This window comes from Nelumbo lutea, chromosome 2, assembly GCF_056320005.1.
Source record: "Nelumbo lutea isolate HS-2025 chromosome 2, American lotus-T2T, whole genome shotgun sequence".
In the NCBI taxonomy this organism is placed as follows: domain Eukaryota; kingdom Viridiplantae; phylum Streptophyta; class Magnoliopsida; order Proteales; family Nelumbonaceae; genus Nelumbo; species Nelumbo lutea.
In genome coordinates, this window is record NC_142685.1 from 107,562,088 (window position 1) to 107,587,099 (window position 25,012).

The 25,012-nt window shown below is 37.9% G+C and overlaps 1 protein-coding gene across 1 annotated transcript; it reads left to right on the forward strand.

Annotated features, from left to right (window-relative positions):
* Positions 1–2,301: 2,301 nt before the first annotated feature.
* Positions 2,302–21,458, forward strand: RABA4D (RAB GTPase homolog A4D). Its single transcript, XM_088972675.1, has 2 exons — positions 2,302–2,950; positions 20,714–21,458. The coding sequence occupies exons 1-2, from the start codon at positions 2,724–2,726 to the stop codon at positions 21,156–21,158; spliced, it is 672 nt and encodes a 223-aa protein (XP_088828801.1). The 5' UTR covers positions 2,302–2,723; the 3' UTR covers positions 21,159–21,458.
* Positions 21,459–25,012: the final 3,554 nt, after the last annotated feature.

The following is a 25,012-nucleotide window of genomic DNA, read 5'->3' on the forward strand; positions in this document are numbered from 1 at the left end:
AGCGGTCCGACCAATCTGGTTTGGTTCTATTTTGAACTTGAGAATAAAGTTCTATCCTAATCAATGCCTAGTTGAGTGGTTGATGTCTTAGTAGAAGGTAGAGAAAAAATTAGGTACCCCTGTCTTTCTTCATGGTGCCACTATCCTATGGTTGATTTGGAGGCAGAGGAATAACACCATCTTTAATAATAAACCTTTCAATCAAGAAGCTATTATAAAATGTTCTCAAGGTTTTTGTGATTTTTACTTGAAGAATGGACTAAACCAAGTATTGGATGGCTAAAAATAAATATGATTGTGCAGAGAAAATAAAGTCGGAGCTGGTATTGTTATCAGAGATCATAGGGGTGTTCATATTTATTCCTGTGCAGTTCCTCTCCCAGCTGGTTCCCCCTCTTCAAATTGAAGCCATTGCATTCCTCATGTGTATCAAATTTGTTATTGAGTTACATCTTGACAATGTGGCTTTTGAAGGCAACGCTAAACACATAACTGACCTCTTGTTGGTGGATTCTTCAACCCCACCATGGTGTGTCAACACTATTATTGAAGATTGCAGAGGTCTTTTATCACGCATCCGTTCATTCTCAATTACTCATACGGGAAGGATGACAAATATGGCAGCCCACAAAGTTGCTCAAATTGCTATCAATGTTTCTTCTATTACTACTTGGTTGGCTTGTCGTCGTTGTTTCCTCTAATATGCTTAATTGAGATAACTGAAAGCCCTCCTTTGCTCAAAAAAAAAAAAAAAAAGAAAAAAAAGAAAAAAAAACTCTTAAGCTCTCGGCCCATCTTCACTTATCTTCTTTTTCCTCTTCTCTTCCCCTGCAATTAGAAGGAATGATCAATTAGTTTGTATCACTATACACACGTTTGAGGACATGAACTGTCTCATCCCAATGGTACAGATAAATTTGACCCACCAACTACTTATGAAAGCATGAACTCTGTCATCCCAATGGGGTTCGGATGAGGTAGACACGAAGTTGTAAGCATGTTCAATGAACAGTTGATTTTTTTGATACCTGTCCCTTAAAATACCCTCACCCCACCTGGGAAAAAGATTAATACCCACTTCCACTTTTCACAGTTGTCAAAATATTTATCAAGTGTTCATTTAACATGCTTTCTTTGACGTACCTACTAGGTCCAGTCCCATCCCAAAGGTGCAGATCAATTCGGCCCACCAACTACTTTTGGGCATGGGTCCCTCAGTGACTTGATCAACGATCAGACAATCTGAATGGTCTGAAAGTGACTTTGAAGTCTCTGATTGCTCAATTTTAGTTGGTCCAATCCAAGTCCGACCTGACCTAATGCTCCTGCAGTCTAGGCTGTTGAGCATGCTGTGGAACCAATGATAATTTTTTCGTATATGGGACTCTCACCTCTCAGATGGGCCATGAGTTTATTACTGACATGAAATATTATCAGTGGTTCCACAGCCAGCTGATCAGTCATTGCGTTCAGTTAATTTGAATTTAAAAAAGAAAAAATTAGTCATATTCTTGATCATGATTTAAAGTCTTTGTGTAGGTGTATAGGTACTTTAAACCATACTCCTTTTTATTTTTTAGTGTTTTAACATTAAGTTTTAAACACACATATGCATATATTATTTAATAAAATGATGAATTCCCCCAAAAATATGATACAATACGTCAATATCGGGTGTATTAGAGCATATCGTATCGATACTTAAACTTTGTTTCCGATTAATTTTATTCCTAAATGAGTCATAAAACCCAATAAAAGATGATTATACAAAAATATATTCACAAGTTTTTTAAAACCCATCAATCCGCCCGGTTAAATCTGGCCCAAGCCTAGCTCGAGGTAGTACCTGGGTTGGTCCAGCCCGAGCTACCTTTAGGGTTGGACATGGTTGAAACCTCGATTCCACCCAACCCAGTGACCCACCCGCGTTGCACCAACTTTCATCAGACATCACCGTTGAAGTAGAGAAGGGAAGAATAACTGCCAAATGGTAGTTGGTTGTTGGTTCCCATCTCCAACTTCTAGTTAATCTGGTGCTGTCTATAGATCAAAAGGGTTGTATTAACTTAGAAGAAAGGAATCCAAATGATATGCTGTGGCATACGCATTAGCCCATTTTGGCACATCAAGCTTCTGATCATTACAACAACCACGTGATTACAGTCCTCTTGTGTTTCTATTCGAGATTAACGGTTCCGATTGGTTCTTGTGTTGAAATTCCTGTGCAACTCGACACAGCATAGAGTTTCAGTTTACACCTACAGAAACAAAAGTTTGAGTGAGAAAACCGTTGAAAGGTCCACACGCCACAAGCCGTTGGTCGTCGCTGACGCGGTTCTCACTTTCAGCGTCTCTCTAAAGACCGCTCTTCCAACAACGCCACCATGCCAAAGCTACATTACGCGTCTTCTCCATTTCTGTCTCCAAACCCTAACCCTAAGCATCTCTCCCCTCCCCCCTCCCCCCTCCCCCCCTCTCTCGCCTTCGTCTTTCCTCGATCGTCACTCTTGTCTGCGTTTCGATTCAGATTTCCCTAAGAGAAACCTCATGAGTGGTCTTAACGTCTCTGGAATACATCTCTTTTCGTCTCTCCTAAACGATCGGAGCTTCAGATCATTTTCTGTTTTCCCGCCCGATCCTTCTTTAGCGTGATTGATTTGTGGTCTCTGTTCTTGTTTGATTTCGAATTGGGAGGTTGAGGAGGGAATTTGATTCGATTTAGGATGTCGAATTTGTATGGAGAATTCAATCAGAAGATTGATTATGTCTTCAAGGTCGTCTTGATTGGAGATTCTGCGGTGGGAAAATCTCAGCTTCTGGCGCGGTACGCTCGGAATGAATTCAGTTTAGATTCAAAAGCAACAATTGGTGTTGAATTCCAGACAAGAACGCTAGTTATTGATCACAAGACCGTCAAGGCACAGATATGGGATACGGCTGGCCAGGAAAGGTACTCCTTTATTCTTCTAAACGTATCATCTTTGGAAGGTAAAATTAGTTGAGACAATGAAATACTTTCGAACCTTTTGCTGTTAATTCTGGAGTTTTTCCCATTTCGCCACCTGCTAGAATAGGTTAATTCATAATGTTTTGCTAGAATAGGTTAATTCATAATGTTTTGCTAGAATAGGTTATAGCACCTTAAGGGCAATAACTTAAGCTTGGTTACAGTTGGGGCATTAAGAGTATTCGTTATCTTGCTTCCCATATTAGTAGCATTAGAATGTGGGTGTCGCTATTGTTTTATTTTGGATTACTTGATTATGAATTCGGAATGCATATGGCTAAACAGGGTTTGAGTACGTTTTTTCTATCTGGACTTACTTGTGCACGTCAAGTACAGGGAATTTACATAGGTACATACAAAAGAATGCCTATACCACCAAATCCCAATGTTTATAAAAAGATTCTCATAAACAAAAAAGTAGCTATGATCTCTACTATTAAAACATCTGTATACAAATATGAAGAAAGCATTCTGCCCCATATTTTCTGCTAAACATCCTCAACATTTTTTTCTTTCCACACTACCCAAAAAACAAATCCAGGAATCATTTGCCAAATTACCTTTTCCATTCTTATTTAATCCTTGCAAATTCCAGTGCTTCAAGAATATATCCATAGATGCAGAACAGCAACCTCTAACAGCAAAAAGCTTAAAGACTTTTGTCCGATTTTTTCTTTTTCTTTTTATCAATATACTTTTGTCCAAATTTCACAAGTGAATCTTTAATGAATCGATAAATGGTCCACCAAGTCCTCCCAATTGGTACACACAGCACACTCTGATGAGCCTGTCAGCACTCCTCTCTTCAACAAATTGTCTCTAAGAAGAATTTTATTTAAGCGGCCCATCCAAAAAAGAAAAGGCTACCTTTGAAGGTATATTCTTACACCATACTGTATTAGTTGGGAACCCCACATTTTCTTGCATCATCAACCTATTATAAAAAGATTTAACTGAAAACTGTCCAGATTTCCCCCCAGATCACACCCTTCTATGCTCTATCCTCTCTGTTAGGGTTCAATTGCATGATGTATACATTTTGTAACAGGCCCAGCACTGATTCCGCTTCCTAATCATTAAAAGGCCTTCTAAATTGAGGATTCCATACACACCCATCATTAGTAGCTTGCAAATAATCAGCCACCTTAGCTTCCTTGGCCATAGCTATCTCAAACAAGGATGGGAACACTTCCCTCAAAGGACGGTCTCTGCACCAAATATCTCTCCAAAACTTCACTGTAGTTCCATTTCCCACATCAAATTTGATTTGTATAAGAAAATAATTATGGCTATTTTCTATGCCTTTCCAAACCAAACAACCATATGAATGACTGGCTTCCCCCAGTTCTCAGGCCATATTTCTAGAGTTGTATTTAGCTTTAGTAACTTTCCTCCACAGCCCTCCACTCTGCTCCCGAAATCTCCAATACCACTTTTTTAATAGGACAATGCTCAACTCCTTCAGCATTCTAGTTCCCAATCCCCCACTTCTTTTATGTTTACACACCAGACCCCAATTCATGAGTGAATCGTCTCTTCTTTCCAACTGTGCCATAAAAAATATCTCATACTTTTCTCAGCTTCTGCTGCCATCTTGGTTGAGATGGGATTCATGGATTGCAAATGTATAGGTAAAGAGGCCAAAACATTTATTCACCATAATTAATTATCCTACTTTGGATAGATATTTTTCCCTCCAAGATGCCAACTTCCTTTCCACCCTCCCCATAATTGGCTCCCAAATGGACTTCACGTTACATTTGACACCCAATGGAATCCCCAGGCAGGGGTGTCAATTGGACTGGATTTGGTCCAATTTGATCCAGTCCAATGTGAGTCCATTATAAATGGACCAGGTGCAATCCAATCCAATGAATGTTTTGGACCAATTTGGACCGGTCGAATTCAACGTCTGGACCGTCCAATCTGTTCAAATTCATTTTGATTTAGATTGGTTTCAACCCAAACCTGGTCCATTGACACATATATTCTTATCTTAAATCAATGGACCAGATATTACTTAATCCAACCCTATCCAATATAAATTTGTTGCGGACAGACCAGGTCCAATCCAATCAAATAAATATGTTGGACTGGATTGGTCCAATCCAATATGTCTTAGTGGTCCATCCAATCTGTCCAAACTGATTTTGGACTGGACGGGGTCCAATCCAAAACTGGTCCATTGACACCCTTATCCCCAGGTACTCAATTGGAAATTTTCTTACTTTATGTCTCATATACCATTGCATTGATGAAGTTCTTGGACTTCCCCCATTGCTACCAACTCACTTTTGTGTATACTGAAATGAAAACCTGACTCCACTTCAAACCATCTCAAAGTTGCTAGGAAATTCTAAACTTGTTCCTGGTTTGCCTTGTAGAAAAGTAGGAAGGCATCTGCATATTGTAGTAAAGAGATGTTCGCTCTATCCTCCCCTATTGGAAATCTTTCCAGATAACCACTAGAAACTGACCTTAAAATCATTCTACACAAAGCCTCCGTCACACATAAATAATAATGGTGACAGTGGGTCTCTTATCCCAACCCCCTTGATCTTTTGAAACTACCATAGGACACTGCATTCACCAAAGCTAGGAAACAGATCTCAATCAAAGGGAGGACAGCTAGGTCAAAACACAGGTTCAAGCACCACAGAATTTTATAAACAGTAGCCATGAACAATAACCTATTTAGTTCTCTAAACTAATTCACACACTAATCCTGCTTTCATACCATGTTAACCTAGTTCTTACAAGTGAGAAAGAGAGTTGAATAGGATATGTTCAATGATCCACATGCCCAAGAAGAGCATCTTATATATGTGTGATGTACAAAGTTGAAAGAGGACCATTATGTCCCTCTCTTACAAGAAAAGAATAAAGTCATACAAGAAATGATAATATACATAAGATACATGTTATAGTGGTGATCCAAAGTCCTATAATACAAGAAAAGCAGATATCCACCTATAAAATTTCTACAAATATCTTCTGCCCATCTCATTTTAGCAATTAGGGTGATAAAAACAGAGTTTGAACTCCTTTTCAGTGCAGCTAAAGAGTGGAATTCAAGCAACACTTTTTTTTTTTTTTATCAGTAACAAGAAACTTTATTAATGATCTGAAACTATGTGAAACTTTAGGTACAAAGGGGGGAGGTAAAATGTCTTAACTCCCCACCAACAAAATACATTGGAAGAATGTCAAAAGTTAGCCCAAAATATAGATTCCCTATTCACCCCTTGCTTGGCTAACCCATCAGCAAATGAGTTAGCAGTCCTCTTCACCCAGCTGTAATGCACCACCATACCCCTAAGCCATTTGAATTTTTTCTTCTCATTGTTATAACTCCATAACCCTCTGTTTTGTTCCTTTAGCCACCTAATCACCACCTCATGTTCAAATCTCTTGCTCTTTGGATACCTTTCAAGGCTGCAGAAATCTCAGTCCTAAGAGAATCTCCTTCTCCAATTGGGCCTGAGAACATGGCAGTGATAACCCCATTCTCATTTCTGAACACTCCCCCAATCCCAAAAGGTCCAGGATTCCTTAAACAACTACCATCAAAATTTAGTTTTATGAACCTAGAGGGAGGAGGGGACCAATAAGGACTACGAGTCCTCTTACATAGGGCAGAGGAAGCTATCTCTTTCCAATTTCTTACCAAATCAGCCACAGAACACCCAGAGAACAGCTCCATAGTTTTCAGCCAGTGGGCTACCCTTACAAGTATTAGATCTAACAAGTCTTTCAGGGTTCTTTCCTTGTCTGAAAATATTCGTGAGTTTCTTTCTTCCCATAGGGACCAACACACCGCTGCCCTAATGCTTCTCCACATGATCTTCCCTCTCTTCTTCGGTCATCTGAAAAAGGAAGAAGAGAACAAGCTTTGGACACACCTAGGGGGAGTCCAAAAACACCCAAAGAGGGAAAAAACCCACTCCCATACTGTTTTAGCGACTGAGAATTAACCATAAGGTTGTAACCAGTATCCTCATCAATTTTACAAAGAGTACACCTATTAGGAAGTAAACAAGAATTGGGTCTCTTTTTTCTGAAGTAGGTCAATTTGTTTATTCTTTCCAAGAAAGTCTCCCAACAAAAACTACCAACCTAAGGAGGAATGAGCTTGCTCCAAATTTCTTTAACCGGGAAGGACAACCCAATAGGATCAGAAGGCTGAGTTAATGTCTTAAAAAACAAAACACAAGAGAAAATACCTGAGGAGGAAGGGTCCAAAATATGGTGTCCTCCTTGTTAGGGTCCAAGAAAACATTTTCGAGGATGGCTAACAGAAACATTATGTATCCCAAGTCTGTATCCCTAATTGCCCTTCTCAGTCTTAGGTTCCACCCAAAATCAGGAGAGTCTGAAGGGCTTAAGAAGGATGAAATGGGTTCATTTTTCAAATTTGATAGAGCATACAAGGAGGGAAATTGGTGTATCAAAGGAGAGCCCCCAAAATTTTATTCTATTACCGGAGTTAAGACCATACCTGATCCAAGGGGAGAAGACTGGAAGCAAATCATGAATGGCTTTCCAAGGAGAGGCAACTGTAGCCCTTGCCAAAATTCCCAGTTCCCAACCGTTGTCTTCCATCCCATGTATGCTAGCCACAATCTTTGTCCACAAGTTATCTCTTTCCAATGGAAACCTCCATAACCATTTCCCCAACAATGACATATTCCTTTTCCTAATATTTCCAATCCCTAGACCTCCTAGCTTTTTACATCTATTTACCACTTCTCACCTCACCCTATGATCCCTCTTTTCCCCTCCTGGCTCCTACAAGAAATCCCTCATTAATTTTTCCAAAATGTTAGAAACCTTTGTGGGGATCTTAAACATTGACATGAAGTAAACAAGTAGGTTAGCTAGGGTAACCCTAATCAAAGTGACTTTCCCCCCCAAGGGAAGATAATTTTTCCTGCAAGAAGCAAGCATTTTTTCAAATTTCTCCAACACCGGGTTCCAAAAGCTTTCCTTCTTAGGATTATCCCCCAAGGGGAGGCCTAAGTAAAGCATAGGCCACTCCGAGGTTGCACAACCTAGCACATCTGCATATTCACTTAGCTCCCTCTCCTTCAAATTCACACCCACCAAGCTGCTCTTATCCAAGTTCACCTTGAGATTAGACATCTGGTCAAAGAGTTGTATTGCCAATTTTAAATTCCAGATCCAATTTATATCCCCACCTTCACAAAACAAGATTGTGTCATCTGCAAACTGTAGATGTGTAAGTGGTACCTCTTCCCTTCCTACTCTCCAACCTTTTATTAAATTCCTCGAGTCCACTCTATGAATCAGTCTCCCAAGGACATTTGCAATCAAAGTGAAAAGGAAGGGGGGCAACGGGTCTCTTTGTCTCATTCCTCTCGAGGCAGGAAAGAAGTCCACCACAATTCCATTCACCAAGATAGAGTAGTGGCAACTCCTAACACAACCCCAGATCCATTTACACCAACTATCTCCAAAACCAAAACTTTTCAACACCTCTAGTAGGAACGACCAATCAACCATGTCATAAGCCTTCTCCAAGTCTAGTTTGCAAACCACTCCCTTCTTCTTGGATTTTTTAAAGCTCTTCAGGCTCTCATTTGCAATCAAGATTTGATCAATAATCTGTCTTCCCTTCACAAAAGCACCTTGGTTAGGTGCAATAATGGCAGGAAGAACCTTCGTCACCCTTAGAGACAACACTTTTGCAATTATTTTATACAAATTGTTCATCGCACTAATAGGTCTAATCGTCTAAAGTCCCTTGCTTGTGATGCCTCTTTCTTCTTTGGTACTAGAGCAATGAAAGTGGAGTTCAAACCCAGGTTAATTATTTCCCTTTTGTGGAACTCCTCAAACACTAACCCGAGATCCTTCTCCACAATATCCCAACAATCCTGATAAAAAGCCATTGTGAAACCGTCTGGACCTGGAGCTTTTGTTCTATCCATTGAAAACACTGCTTCCTTTAATTCCTCCAGCTCAAATCTCTTTTCTAATCACTTTTTGTTTTCTATACTAAGAGTCAACCATTCAAATCCTTCCAATCAAATCCTTTCATTTAAAGGTCTTCTAAAAATAGATTTCAAATGACTTACCAATGCCTCATTTATTTCACCGGGTGGAATATTATTGCTCCTTCAACTTCCAACTTTGAGATGAAGTTCTTCTTTCTCCTACCATTTGCCACTGAATGGAAAAATCTAGTGTTTCTATCCCATTCTTTAACCATTTACACCTATATTTCTGTCTCCAGCTTATTTCCTCCTTAAGCAATAAATCCTCCATTTGCCTCCTCAAACTCATCTCCTTTCCCTATCCCTTTTTCCAAAACATCCCCTTTCTTCCTTCATATCCAGTTCCTCTATCTGCTCCAACAAGGTCTATTTCCTTTCCTCCACTCTCCCAAACTCCCTCATGTTCTACTCCTTTATTTGGGATTTTAAGAATTGAAGCTTTTTGTGGAACCTCATTCCTTCCCGCTGTACTTGTGGATTACAATGCTCCCACCACTCCCTGATTTTCTCAATGAATCCCAGATGAATCAACCACATGTTTTCAAACCTGAAAGGGGCGGGACCGTTACCTCTCATTTCCTCCTTACACATCACTGTAGGCCAGTGGTCTGAGGTAAGTCTAGGAAGTGCTCTAGATGTTAAATCAACCCAATGTTCCTCCTAATTTGTAGAAAATAGAAACTTGTCCAGCTTAGAGCAAATTGGACTTTATTAGAGGTTGGACCAGGTGAATGTATTATTTAGAAGTGGAAATTCTTTAAGATCAAAAGTGTCCACGAATTGATTGAATTTCCTCATACTTGTTGTCACTCTTTGTCTAGGGTTGGTTTCCTCTTTGAATCTCACTACATTAAAATCCCCTCCCACACACCATGGTCCTTCCCAAAGGCCCCTAATATGTTCTTCCCATAATTTCTTTTTCTGCCTATAGTCATTGGGAACATAAACATTTGTTAGTACCCATTCAAAACCATCTTCCATCTGCCTGAATTTTAGAGAAACAAAATAATCACCTATTAGCTCCTCCACTCCTATTAACACATCTTCTTTTCATATAGTTACAATCCCACCTGAGGACCCCCACGAAGGAGCAGCCACCTACTTAATCCCCTTACATCTCCATACACTTCTTGCCCATCTGCAATCGAAATCCATTCTTTTGGATTCTTGAATTAATACCATATCTGGATTAAACTTCTTAATCATGTCTTTAATTGTTGCTCTCTTCCTAACACTACCCAATCCCCTCACATTCCAGCTTAGGATTCTCATTTCAATTTTGTAGGTGCAACCCTAGCACCACCAAAATCTATTTAAGCCCTTTCCTTCTATCCCCCTAAATGTCTCTTTTTAATCTCTCAGCTTCACTCAAAGTATTTTAGATCATTCGGGTTCTTTAGTTTACACCCCAGACTTCCCACAAATTCTGCTATTGAATCTTCCCTGCAAGTCTCCTCTTTTTCTATTTTTCCAAGATCTTCACTCCTAATCCTCTCCTCATTTCTTATTTCATTCTCTCCACCAAGAACCCTTTCTGCTCCATTTTACCCTCCCTTTGCAATTCCTCTCCACTTCACCCATTATTCTCTCAATGATTCCCCAGATCCTTTTATCCCTGCATGTTATTCCCACTACTTTTCCCCTTCCTTCTCCCCTTGTATTCTCTCTGTGACTTTCTGTCCATGGGTCTCTGACTCTTGGTTGGGAAGGGAATCTGGAACAAGGGACACAAAACACACATCAGTAGTAAAAACTGAATTGACAGTGTTGACAGAGTTACCTGAAATCGACTGATGGTTGTGAGAAAGAGGCAAGTAAGGGTGGTTGGTTTTCTAACCCTGTAAAGAATAGTTGGAGCATCCTGCCTCTTCGGTTTGGTGGGAACTCTTCCCCGTCAAATGGTCTACACAAAGACCTTTTCCTTTACCCGATTGTTCACCTCTCTATGATGTACCTTTGTTCATTTCTGTGTTAATTTGAGCTATCTCCTTCTCAGCTACTTGCCTAGCGCTAAAGCTTGGTGAAGGTTTGTCCCATTTTTGGGCTTTGGACTACCCTGTTTGTGTTCACCGTAAACTTTAAGTTTTCCTTGTGTAATCCCACCGTTTTTCCGGTAAATAGATGCTCCAAGTTTAATGTTTCTCTGTTTAGGCCTTAGTGGAGTCCTTCCTCTTCCGAGCTATCAATGCTTGCAATCTCTTCTGAACTGCCCTCTAAATCACTCTCGGAGCTGCAGCTTATCCACCCTTGGTCTTCCTCCTCTCTTTCTTCTTCTTTGTCTCTGATGTAGCGCGGATTTGGGCGATCATCTACACTGAACGCCTGCTCTTGAACATCCGGTCGATGGATCCAGCTCATAGGACGCTTTCCTCTTTGTGTCTGTATTTTCCGAGATTCATTCAGTTCGGCCGAACCGAACCTAGAAGAAGATAGACGAAAATTTTCATCTACTAACTCTCTTGGCCTCTTCCGCCCCACGTGACACCTTAAGTCGTCACATGGCTCACTAATGGTCGCCTTTGGTTGAACTGTAGACTCACCCACTCGGCCACTCGTCCAGCCAGTTCAGACCAAGCAACTTTGTTAAAAACCGCTGAGCCCTGTCCCTTTCTGAACACGTCAGCATAGGAGGGGCCACTTAAAGATCTTTTCTTTAATTCAAAGAAAATTGAGTTAATGGCTTTAAATAGTAAGCTTCGAGAAATGGTGACATCCTACGACTGTTCATTCTCTTCTTTTACTCCTTCACGCGCAGCAGGTTTCTTCACCACTCCTTGGTAGCCACGTGTGCTCCACCCTGTGACCTCACCATCTTATCCTACCTCTGTTCATCTTCCCCAGAGAGACGCCTCAGCTTCTGATGCCAGCCAGACCCTGCACCAGGCGCCATCTGAGAGAATGTCAAATGAACGAGGCAGGTTCTCCGGCTTAATCCCTGCAATTTTGATCTCCACAGCATGCAAGCTTCTCAGATTTAGCTCCAGCAAAACACCACCTAGGGCCCTGACGATTTTTTCGAAGGTCGATTTGTTCCAGAGATTAAAGGGAAGCCCTAATTTTGATCGGGAGGCTGCCATCTTTTGACTCTACCTTATTGCAGATTGGAACCCAGTTTTGGATTTGTATCAGTCCATCTATTTGGACTGTATTGAAACTCAGTTTCTCGTCGCCAGTATCATGGATGGCTTTCTTCCCGGCAAACGGCAATAATACAGTATCGCCTTCTAGGCCCATTTTTTCCGCAACTGCATCTAAGACTTTCGTCCAATCCCTTACAGTCCTATCTGCCGTTAGTACCATTCTATGTTCCCACTTGCCTCTCCCTTCTTCAAGTGCAACCTTCCGTTGTCCTGTTGAGCTTGCTACCATGATTTCTTGACGAAATGGCCTTTGCTGCTTGCTGATTTCCAGAGTACAACGTTTCATTGGAACTCTTTCACTCGGACTGTTATCAGCTTCTTCTGCAACCTTCCTCTCAATTTCCAAAAGAAACGCCTGTAGATTATTGGCGAAGGAAGCTCAGCCTTGTCCCCTCTGTCCTTCCGGTATGCAAATCATTTGTTTTTTGTTATTGCCAAAGTGTTCTGTTACCATTGATAAACCATCCTCTCCCATTCCTTCTCAGTACCATTTCATAGCTCTTCCCACAACAGGCCACTGAGTTTTTCCAACCTTCTTCCCTGGTAGTGTTTACTGTCCCATCAACAAAGCCTTTAAACCAAAGACATGCTTCCTCTGGTATGAATATCGTTGCCCTACTACCTTCTCTGATTTTCAGATATGCCTTACCTCTTGTCCATCCCTGCTCAAATAAGAAATGCTTAGATTCAATAACCAACTCCAACCTCCACTTCCCCGCCGGCGTGAAATTTTCTCTCCTCTCGTTCCATTCTTTACATCAAATAATTGGAGAACTTTCTGAAAACTTCAATAGCCTACAAATCCCAGGAGAACATGCTATATATTGTTTTCTGTTAAATCAGATTTTATTCCTCTACAAGATCAGGTTTCAGAGTTGTTTTTCTTTGAGATGACATATGATAAGACTGAAACCATTCTTGCTAAACTGAATGGAGCCAACTATGGAATATGGAAATTCCATTTTGATTTTTATAATTCAAGCAACACTTTCATTATGTCCTTTAGAAACTCCCAACATTGTTTAAAAAACTTCATTCTAAACCCATTTGAACCGAGCGATTTATCCCCTTCCATCTCATTAATTGCTTTCAAACCTCCTGCTCCTCAAAACGTATTTCCAGATCTCTTGCCTACTTCTCAAAAATGCTACTAAATTCCAAACATATGATTTTGGCCTCCTCTTCCAGACTTCTTTATATAAGTTTGAATAGAATTCAATAATGTAGTCTGTATTCTGGATTCATCTTCCACCACTTTTCTCCTTCTAGCATTTGCCATTTTGTAGAAGAATTTGATGTTTTTATGACCTTCTCCAAGCTAAAAACATTTGGACCTTTGTTTCCATTTCATTGTCTCTGGTAGGTGAGCTTATCAAAGTCTTGGTTAGCTTGTATTCTCCTCCTATCCTCTTCTACAATGAGACTCTTCTTTCAACTTTATCCACTTCCTTTATTATTTCAAGATATTTTCTTTTGATCCCTACCCCTTTAAAAACTTCCATGCTCCACTTCTCAATTCTCTCCTTCAAACCCTTTAACTTCTTTTTTAGTATGTGGTTAGCCGACTCTTAAGTTTCATATGGGACCACCACACCATCAATAATCCCACAAATTCTTCCTCTTCCAACCATGAATTCTCAAACCCTAAAGAGGAGGGTTAGTTTGGGATGGATTCCCCCACTATCAAGACAAATCAAGGCATAGTTTGATAGAAGATGAGGAAGAGCCTCTGTGGACAACTGACCAAATTTGTCTTTACATTCAGTAAATACTAGGGGTGCAAAGTGCAATCAAATTGAGATCTAATCGAATAGTTCGGGCTCAAGTTCAAATAGTCTCTGTTCAAGTTTGAAAACTCGCAAGGGTGGCTTGAGTATAGAATATAAAAATATATTTTATAATATATTATGAAAGAATTATATTTTTATATTTTATTTATAATATAAGAATATACTATATATTACAAAAATATCATATATTTATAAAATATAAAAACGAACAAAGGTCGGCATTTGATGGTACTGGATGGGAAAATTTCAATTTAAGAATTTGTGACATGCTGAAAACAATTCCAGCATATCGATTTATGTATTTCGACCCAAAATTCACCTAAGAATGTAGGATTGACCTCCAAGATTTCCATCAAGGTTTCTCAGACCTAAAGAAGAGAATCTAAATTCCTATACCTGATGCTTTGATAATCCACAAGCGTAGATCTTCCAAGTAGTAGTTCACACCGGAACACCCAATTGCTGTCTCCCTGCTACAAAGCTAGAGATAGAGATGGCACACCTCCAAGTTTGCTCCTTTGTCCCTGATGTACCATCAATGAATTGCCTCTGAAATAAGCTTAAATGATGGTCGATGGATGCCTTGACCTTCACCAAGAACAGGTCGGAAAGTTGTCCAAGTATATGAGAGAAAACCTTAGGGATTAGGATCAATGAGAAAGGATGTCCATGTGGTGCCGGACCCTTAAGATCTTAGTCCAATTAATAAGAGTGGTCCACACTTAAATGTAACCTGCACATGGCTGAATTCAGCTTGTCTATACACGTGAATTCGCCCAAGTGTATTGGGTCCAATAATTGGCCCATTAAACTTTATGTTAAACTTGGGTCTCAGCCACCCTATGAACCGAAGACTATTAATTTTGGATGAGTTAATCCGATATTTAATGCCTAAGAAGACACTTGCATTAAAATCTCTCAATCAATAATATAATAACACATGCCAATAGGGTAGGACCTCTTCCCTAACTGACAAATGCAGTGCACACCCTCTCCTCATAATGGATCCTGGGATTAAAATTGTTGGATAGACTTTCAAAAACCATTTGCAATATTTATAAATATAAATACATTTTGCAAAATAAATGATTTCAAAACAAGTTGAAATCAATTGTCGGAAGTTTTAGGTTTCAATTAAAAAGAGTGTAACTGTGATATTCTTTTTGTCTGACAAAGTGGCTGATCCTAGACAATGATCACTCACCAAAGTATCTTTCCAGTCTACTCTAATATACCCAAGTATTTGACCTCAAAAGGATCTCACTAGTTGGCACATCAAAAGTAGACCAGTCCAACTCCTAGTATAGAATTATTATCAAGTTAGGGGATCAAATGCAACTTTCCAGTTTTATCCCTTTGTCTCCAGGGTCTAGGGTCTAATGGGAAATAATCTTGTTCAGTGTTTCTCAAACACCCACTAGTTGTAGCTTAGGTCTAGCCTAAGCAATTGAGACGGACTGCTCCATCATTTCAGTAGCACAAGAGTGTCAGCCTTGGCATGATAAACTCCCCAGGTTTATTAATCAGTTGAGAACATTTTAAGCTAATATATGTCTCATGAATGTCTAGCTTAAGGGGCACTATACAGAAATCTACCATAATACACATTGACTCAAAAATATACCATAATACACATGAAACAATAATGAACTAGGTTTATTCAGTAACAAATGTCGGTTCACATCACTGTTGTTGGAGCTAAGGGAATATTGTTGTCTAATAAAAAAATATTCATTGAATATTTAATCAATGAAGCTGAACGCAATCCCATTGAATATTTAATCAAACTGAGCTCAAAACGGAAAATAGAGTTTCAATCGAGCTCGAACCTAGTATTTTACTCTAGCCGATCCAAGACATTCCAAAGTTTGGCTCGGCTCAGCTCATTTACACTCCTAGTAAATACCACAAACTTGTCCAACTTCAATAAGGTTGTCTTCTCTTGGTTATTTACCCATGTATATTTAGCCCCCCAACAATGGAATATCCACTAGATCCCTTCTATGCATAAATTCTGCAAAACCTCTCATGCCTCTTGCCACCCATTCATAACCCATAGTTGTCTGTATTTCTTTTAACTCCATCCAGTTCCTCTCAAAGACCCACCCTTATCCAATCATTTTGGCCCATAAATCCTTGAGAACACCTACTACCATCCATCTTCCTGCATCTAGAATAGAATTGACAAGGAGTATTGCCCTACTTCCTTTCCCTTCAATGCCACCACCTCTGGATATGACATTATAAGAATTCTTTCAGCTGTTCCAATTGTTGGTAAAGATACCTTTAACTCTCTTAGCTCTCTCCAAGATGACAAAAGATTACATAAATCATAACACAACCCAGAAAAGTTGATTCCTTCCCATCCCTTGTTTTACCAAAGCATCAACAAAAGCATTTTCACTCCTTTTAACCCACTGCAACTTGATCTCTATTTTGTGGTAAACACTTGAGCTCTCTTCTTTTAAAGTTGAAGAATTTTTTAGCTCATGGGGATCAATTGTTCACTCATCACCTAGAAGACTAAAAATAACTGAGGTTTGGTCACCACCATGTGCTGGATGGAAGAAATTAAATTTTGATGGCAGCTGAATGGGAAATCCTGGACCTTCGGGTATTGGTGGGGTCATCAAGGAGGAAAATGGAAATATTCTAGCCATGTTTTCAGGACCTATTCAGCATGGAGATGTGGTGAGATCAGAACTGTTGGCAGCTGTGTATGGGGTGGAGAAAGCTAATGAATTAGGGATCGGCAGATTGATTATTGAAGGTGATTCCAAAATTGTTGTGGACTGGCTGAAAATGGGGTAAGGAGTAATATGACAGTTAAAAGAATGAATTCAGACGTTTCAAGCAGGTTTCTAAGGATATGATAATGCAAGTGGATTAGAAGATCTACAAACAGTGTGGCAGATGGGTTAGCTAAATGTGGAATTCAGAGACAGTCCATGTTTTGGGCTGTTTTCTAAATATTGATAGTGGTTTTGGGCTTGATCTTTGCCCACAACTCTTTATTGTACTCCTTTTTATAATTAATAATAATTTTTTTTCTTGGGTTGCTGATCAAAAAAAAAAATCCCGTCTTTTTTGCGGCTAGCTTGCTACCAACAACTTTGAATCCCCTTCAGTGATCAATTTTCTGATGTTTAGCTCCTTAGCTTTTTGAGTTCCTTCCATCACTACCATGATTTTTGCCCTCAATGAGGCTCCCATATCTATTGGCCCCGAGAAGAGAGTAATAATTCTCCCCTCGTTTCGAAAAACACCTCCAAAACTTGAGGGGCCCAGATTCCCTTCATTACTACCATCGAAGTTCAACTTAATAAGCAAGTAGGAACCAAACCGGCCTGATAACAACTTTTGGAAGAGAATAAGTAGCCACCTCCTTCCACTTCCTAAGCAAGTCATTTGTGGAAATATCTTCAAATATACTCAAAGACATAACCCAATGGATCATTCTGATGGTAATGGCTTCAATGGTCGTGTCTCTAATCCTTGTCTAAAATGTTGCCCTTGTACACCTCCACAGAATTCTCCCCCTTCTCTTCCTCCAGTTGATGAATTTAGAATCCAACAAGCCTTGTGTATTTGGCATGGGGTTCCACTTGCACCAAACAAAGAGAAAAACCATTCCCAGATAGAAAAAACAAAAAAGTATGAGATTAATAAGTGGTAGCAAGTTTCACCATTAGCCTTACAAAGGATGCACCAATTTGGAGAAAGACACCAATTTTTGTCTCTTTCTTTGAAGATGATCACAAGTATTGATTCTCTCCAAGAAGAATTCCCAACAGAAACCACTAACCCTAGGAGGAATAGGCTTGTTCCAGACCTCATTAACCAGAAAAACCGTCATTGAATTGACAAAGGGTTGGATTAGGGCCTAGAAGAAAGAAGCAAGGAGAATATACCAGATCCTACTATCTGCCCTATTGTTCAACCCCCAAGATAATCTGAAAAGTTCGTGTTCTATTCCTTTTCCCCCTTTCTTCCAGTACCCTTCTTCAACATCCATTTGGAGAGCTTTTATTACTTCTATCCCTCTCAACAACACCCCAGGCACCAAAACTCATCATCATCTTCAACATAACCCACAATGAACGTTCAATCATTTCCATAAAATTTTGTTATCCTTGGGAAGAAGCTTTTTTTGCATTTTAGTGGTTTTGTTTTCTTTTCCTGGATATTGTAGTTCTTGTCAATTGTGGTTTAGGTAGAGTGATGCATTGTCTCCTCCTCAATGAGTCTAAGGATGATAATGTTGGATAGGTATAAACTATAAACAACCTTAGCTTTTATGTGGAGATTGAGAAAATAGGTTTCTTATTTGTAAATTAAAGGAAAACAGGGTATGTTGGTGGATTTAAGCAGGGATTTATGAACCCAGTTGAAATTGCAGGTACAAGGTTTTCCGATTCAATATCAAATGATCTAGCCAGCTGTGGTATACAGAAGGATATTTTACTCATTGTTTGTTATTATCTTGAGAAACTAATGCTTATATTTTTGGTACTTTCCTCTTTTGACTACTTTTTGTTCCTTTGACGTGTTGTATGGAAGAGTTTTGAACCTTCTAACTTTTGGAACTTATTTAACCTTGGCAAATAAAGAGTATGCAATTCATGGTGCAGGTAAATAACTGTTTGTCACATACAATCAACATACACAACCTATGTCAAGGATTAAATATTGAACTACCATACTAATTTTATCACATTCTGACTTAAAGTGAGGATAAGGGTGCAACTCAGGTGGATTGGATTGGGTTGAAGGTCAACCCGGGTCCAATCCCAAAGATGCAAACCTCAGATTTGGCTTGGCCTAACTCGAGGTCAATCCCAATTTTATCTTCCCAGGCCCAAACTGAGCTTAAACCAATAGAACTTGGGCTGGGTTCGGGCTCGATTTGGGCCTGGTTGGGCTTATCTTTGTATATATCTTTGTAGCCTAATTTAAGAGTAGAGTTAATTGAAAATATAACATGTTTCATTTACAAATGTACAAGTACATATTTTATATATATGCACATGTATATATAATTAAAACAAAGATATTTTATATAATACATATATGTATGTATTTATGTATTTGTTCAGGCTTGGGCTGGGGTGTGTCGGACTCAGGTTGGAAACTTGGGCCAAACCTGTACAAAAGCTCCAGTTGGGTTGGGTCAGGCTCGGATTAGGCCTGCCCAAGTTGCACCTCTAAGTGAGGAAGAAAGGTTTTTGTAAATGTCTCTATGGTGTAAGAACTGAAGTGCAATGCAAGCCAACATTTTTGGACTTGATTTGTTGAATGGATGAAGAGATGTTAAGCCTTCTAACACTATCCTCATTTTCAGAACAAGCTGGACTTAATAGATGCAACCCGATGGTATAGTCTTACTAAATGACAATAGGTTCTGGCATTAAAAAATGTGGACAATGCACGTACCAAGGGAAGGGGTTTGTAATTTGCTATCAATTCCAATTAGGCATTTGCTCTATGTGAGACTATTGGAAGATCTAAAATAAAATTAGCATTATCAAACCCATATTTGAATGTATGGAGATTGAACATTGTTGAGGGTGATGGCCATCTACTCCTAATAATCAAATGAATTAGCAAGATTATTCCACACGCTTCTTGTCATATGAAGGAACCTATAAGTTGCTCCAATAGGTGATAAAATGAGCGGAAGTAGATTAAGATGATTTGGTCACATTAATAGAAGACCATCGTAGCACCTGATAGGAAAAGTGATCTATTACATGTTTAAGGGGCTAGAAGAGGTAAGGAGAAGACTGAAAAAGGACTTAGGTGGAAATAATAAGAAATTATTTAAGCGCCCACAATGGTAGAATAGTTATTTTAGTTATGTGTTTGGAACCATCTGATCTAGTAAGAGAATAGGTGCTATTTAATCTACATATGGCATATGCTTTTATAGAGTTAGTTTTGAAATTCTAAGAAACCTTTTTAAGTTTGGATTTATGAAAATTGTTGAAACCAATTCTTGTTTTTTTTCTTTTTTTTTCTTTTTTTTTTTAATCTTTTGTTGACCTCAAAACTCATTCTAAGAATTGATTCTTATGAGCTAGAAAAATTATCTTAAAAAAATCAGTTTTGGCTTGGAATTCATTATTCAAACAATGATTCTTTGGATCAGAATTTTAATCAAACATAGTCACAGAAAACCTTTTACCTTCTGAATATATAAAGTTGTGATCAAATCTCAAAGAGGGAATGTAACATTCTTAATGACCAATTTGGTTGGAATACATTTAAATTCGAAAATAAGTGGAAGGAAGGTAGAAACATAACAACTTTTGAGTTTGAATCAAATTCAATGTTAAGCATTCTTCCTTATTGACCAATATGATTAGAGAGGATTGGCTGGATATTGGCCTCTCTTCCACACGAGCCACTGGTTGAAATTTGCATAAATAAGAAATAACATATGTACTATAGAAAGGAAGGTGTTTTATTTGTCAAAATTATTTTCTTTGAAGGGAGAGAATATCAGTGATTTGGTGTTTGCTTCCAAGGTGTCAAACATAAATGAATTTCAACTTTCAAATCTGAATTTTTGGAAGTGGATATTAAATTGTTATAATCCATCTATGATAAAGAATTATTTATGCTAGAATTCTTACCTTGTATTGCTTATGTCCTCTTACTTGTTATTTTATATTATATACTGTTACCTTTTACAAGTATTACTTTGACATTCAAATAAATGAATTCTGGTTTTTATGGACATCTCGTGTGGTGGCTTAGGTATCGAGCAGTGACAAGTGCATACTATCGAGGAGCAGTGGGAGCAATGCTAGTCTATGACATGACCAAACGCCAATCATTCGATCATGTAACAAGGTGGTTAGATGAGTTGAGGGGCCATGCAGATAAGAACATAGTTATCATGCTTATTGGCAATAAGTCTGACCTAAGTACCCTTCGAACGGTCCCAACCGAGGATGCCAAGGAATTTGCTCAAAGCGAAAACCTCTTTTTTATGGAGACATCGGCTTTGGAGGCAACTAATGTTGAGAATGCCTTCCTAACAATCCTTACAGAAATTTATCGAATCATAAGCAAAAAAACACTCGTTGCAAATGAAGCAGAAACAGCAGGACATTCAACACTTCTCAAGGGAACCAAGATAATTGTCCCTGGCCAGGAGAAACGTGCCAACGAAAAGAAGTCTGCATGTTGTATGTCTTAATAGGTTTACTCCCTATTTTTAACTTTCACAAGGATTGCCCATCATATGGTCTGAGTTTTTTTGCTTTTTGTGAAATTTGTTCTTTAGCTTTGGTCTTCTTTTTTGTTTGTTTATTTGTTTGAGGTCTGGGTTGAAAAAACCTATAATTTTCCAGGAGACAATGACTTACAAAATTTGGTATTTTGTAGGTTATCTTTCTTTTTCTTTTTCTTCAAAAGAGAGGAGGGGGTTTATTGTTGAATGAAACTACTGAGGAATCACAATTTATATTAAAAAGAAAGAAACGCCTCTTAAGATGGATCTTTTTTTTTTTCCTCTAAGACTAAATCAAGCCCAACAAGAAAGTCCTTATTATGTTTCCAATGGGAAGGAAGATCCACTATGGAAATGTAAGACTCTTGAAGGATTCAAGAATTTGGCTTGTAACCTGGTATTGTTTATTCCCACTTATGGAGACAAGGCAACTAGGGGGGGTAATTTGTAGTGTGGTTGAGACTACACACAAGTTGTAGTGTGGTCTCAACCATACCACACCATAGCAGAATGGGTGTTCTGTACTGTGGTCACAATTTGGTGGCCTGAACCACACCACACCTACATAGTCGCTCTGCAAGGTGTGGTGTGGTTCAGGCCACACCTTGTATTTTGATTCCTTGTATCTCATATACACAATGTGAGGTGATCTATGCCATCAATCAAGATTAATATTTTTCGGTGTTTTTAAGTAAAATGCAAATTAGTAATATGAATTAATTTAAAATGTGAAAATAATAAAAATATAATTAAAAAATTTTAAAAGTATAAAAATTAAAAAATTTTAAAAGTATAAAAGTTAAAAAATTTTAAAAATTAATATTGATAAAAAATTTAAAAAATAATAATAATAAAATAAGTAAAATAATTATTAATATTGATAATAAAATTAATAAAATAATAATTAATAATTAATAATAAATTTAAAAAACTAATATTAATCAAAAAATAAAAGTAATATAAAAATATAAAATAAATACATAGGAGAACTAAAAATAATAACTAATAATATAATAAAATTGATTAACTATGACTTAAAATATTAAAAATAACTACTTTCAAACATGACCAGCCATCCATATATCAATTTAACAATATAACAACAAATATTGACTTAAATCATGCATAAAATAGGGAATAACAGTGCATGATATTATAATATCATAGTATGTCAAATGTATAAACAAACATGGTGTTCAATTTAAAAACAAATATCAAAGACATACAAGTGTCTAAATAAAAGTTAACCATGTTACAACATCAATTCAAACATCAAACTCAAAAGACCAGTACTGCTCGCACATCCAATTTGCTATATTGTCCCTAATATTGGTTGTTGATGTGTTCATATAACCATTTTCATCATCTGATTCATCATCATCATTGGTACCATCCTCATTAGTCATATCTTCCTTTGACCATCTCTCAATATTTTGATCATGAATAGTTTCTCTCTTAATAAAGTTGTTATAGGTGACAAAACATGCCATTACAATGTAACGTTGCATTCGTATCTCAAAGGATGGCATATTCACCAAGATGGGAAATTTCCCTTTAAATATACCAAAACACCTTTTTGTGATATTCCTCAATGATGAGTGTTTGTAATTGAACAAATCCTTTGATTGAAACCTACGATGTCCTCTAGAAAGTCATTCAAGTGGTATCGTTCACCAACGTAGGGGGTTATATATCCAAGCCCACTTGGGAATCCACTATCTATAACATAATATGTTCTTACACATGTAAGGCGATCATCACCCATAAAATTGATTTTATGGGTTAAAATTGATTTTAACCAAATAAACAAACTATGTAATATTACCTGGAGGAGGATGGAGGAATTCTAGGTGGGGACGAAACAACTTTTGCAAACACCCTAGAGTTGTGTGCAGATCCTTCTCACCCTACATAAACAAAAGTGAATTGCATATCAAATGAGCACATTACTAATATGTTTGTGGTGCATCATGACTTTCTTCCCCTATATGGTATTTTCTCTTCGAGTGGAACCCACACACTTATATAGGTGCCATCTATTGCACTGGTACAATCCTATTCAAATATACATAATGTTAACACATGATATATTATACATTGAAACAACAAAACATGTTAGAAGACATATTTCTATGTCTAATATGAGGTGCACATCTTCAAATAATGGTGGACAAATCAATTCTCTTTCAAGTATACATATGGTTTACAAGTTTTCTTAAAGTGATAACTTATTGTGCTCTTTGAAATGTTGAAACCTACTGGCCATCATATGGAAGCATTCATTATGACCAACAGTTATGAAGAAAATTACAAGAGATTTCTCAGTTGTAGTATTCTGTGTATTCTCCATAAGGCCCCGTTTTCTCAAAAGATTTGCAAAGTTCTTAAATACATGCATCTCCATTCTAAATGCATCATACATTTTGTTTGAGTGTTTTAAATCATCTAAGAATTCACGAATGAATGCATGTCCACTCATTTGTGAAGTACAGAAGGGTTGCTTCACGAAATATGTGTTATAGTATTTCACCAATTCATTCACAAATAACAATTCAAAAAATTCAATATTATAGTCATCCCATGATTCAAATAGAATTCCACTAATAGCACTGTTGTTATCCATTGAATTGAGTCCTGAGAAACATAACAATGACGTTCCAAAATACTCTAAATAATAGTGAATGTGAAATTAAAATAAAACATCATTCATGAAGTTTTAAAATAATGAGGTCTGATTCAGTCACAATATAACAAAATAGAAAAAATCCAAACCATGAGGGTGTTCCCTTATAAGCTTAAAACAAACAAAAAGGATAACGAAATGACAATCCATGCACAAGTCAATTAAGGCATATGACTAAACATAATTCAAAAGAAAAGAGAGAGAGAGAGAGGGAGAGAGAGAGAGAGAGAGAGAGAGAATGTCTACCCATGTCTAAAGGTTTCTCAGCCACTGAATTTGACATTCAGTGGTAAATTTTATAAATGTCTTCCTCCAATAGTCCTTTTCAAAAAGTTTAGAATGTGACGAACATTAATAGCTTTCATCATCAAATACTTGTTCACTACTTCCATGCACTCATCCACTGAGGCCTCTTTTTTTTGTTGTCTCTCCTTTTCTATATCCTCCATCACCTTCTTCTCCAGCTCAAATTCAATCATTTTCTTCCTAGCCTTGTTCATTTCAGACCATTCTTTCATTGCAGGTAAGATATCTATGACTTGCCTAACCCTCTTATCTTTCTTAAGGGATGATGGGAGGGAACCCAATCTATTTATTTATGGATTAACTTCAATATTAATGTCAGCACTAGGGGTTTTAGGAGTAGATGCACATGGAAAGAATATGTCGTTTGGAGAATTGTTGCCCACATGGTCCCGTGTCATAGGCATGTGGTCAAATTCATTGTCTGAAGGGTCTCAACATTACCCATTGATGTAAAACCAATAGCATTAGTCCCCAAATGTATGAGCTCCAACTCTTCTAGACATGGACAGTCCTTTCTTACTTTGCACACTTATTCTTCTGCATGAAGTGTACTTGTAGTTAGTATCCTAGTAAATTAAAACACCTAATAATCATTTCAATAATTGTATAACATTCTTACCAAAATAAGATAGTCCCACACACTTTCACTGGCACTCGGTTTCTTTGTAACTAGATCTATGGTGACCCCTGTGTGATTCACAATTTTTTGTAATCACTAAAATTTTTTTTCTTGAAAAAATGGAACTTGTTCTTAAATTAGTCACATGTGTATGACTTGTTGTGCCTCTTGAAATTCTCCATGATATTCCTCCATCCTTCAATATTAAAAGTT

Bases quoted from the DNA above. Each gene is read 5' to 3' on its own strand.
- RABA4D (XM_088972675.1), top strand. From the start codon at position 2,724: ATGTCGAATTTGTATGGAGAATTCAATCAGAAGATTGATTATGTCTTC. The intron at 2,951-20,713 runs GTACTCCTTTAT...GTGGTGGCTTAG, and splicing joins GATACGGCTGGCCAGGAAAG to GTATCGAGCAGTGACAAGTG.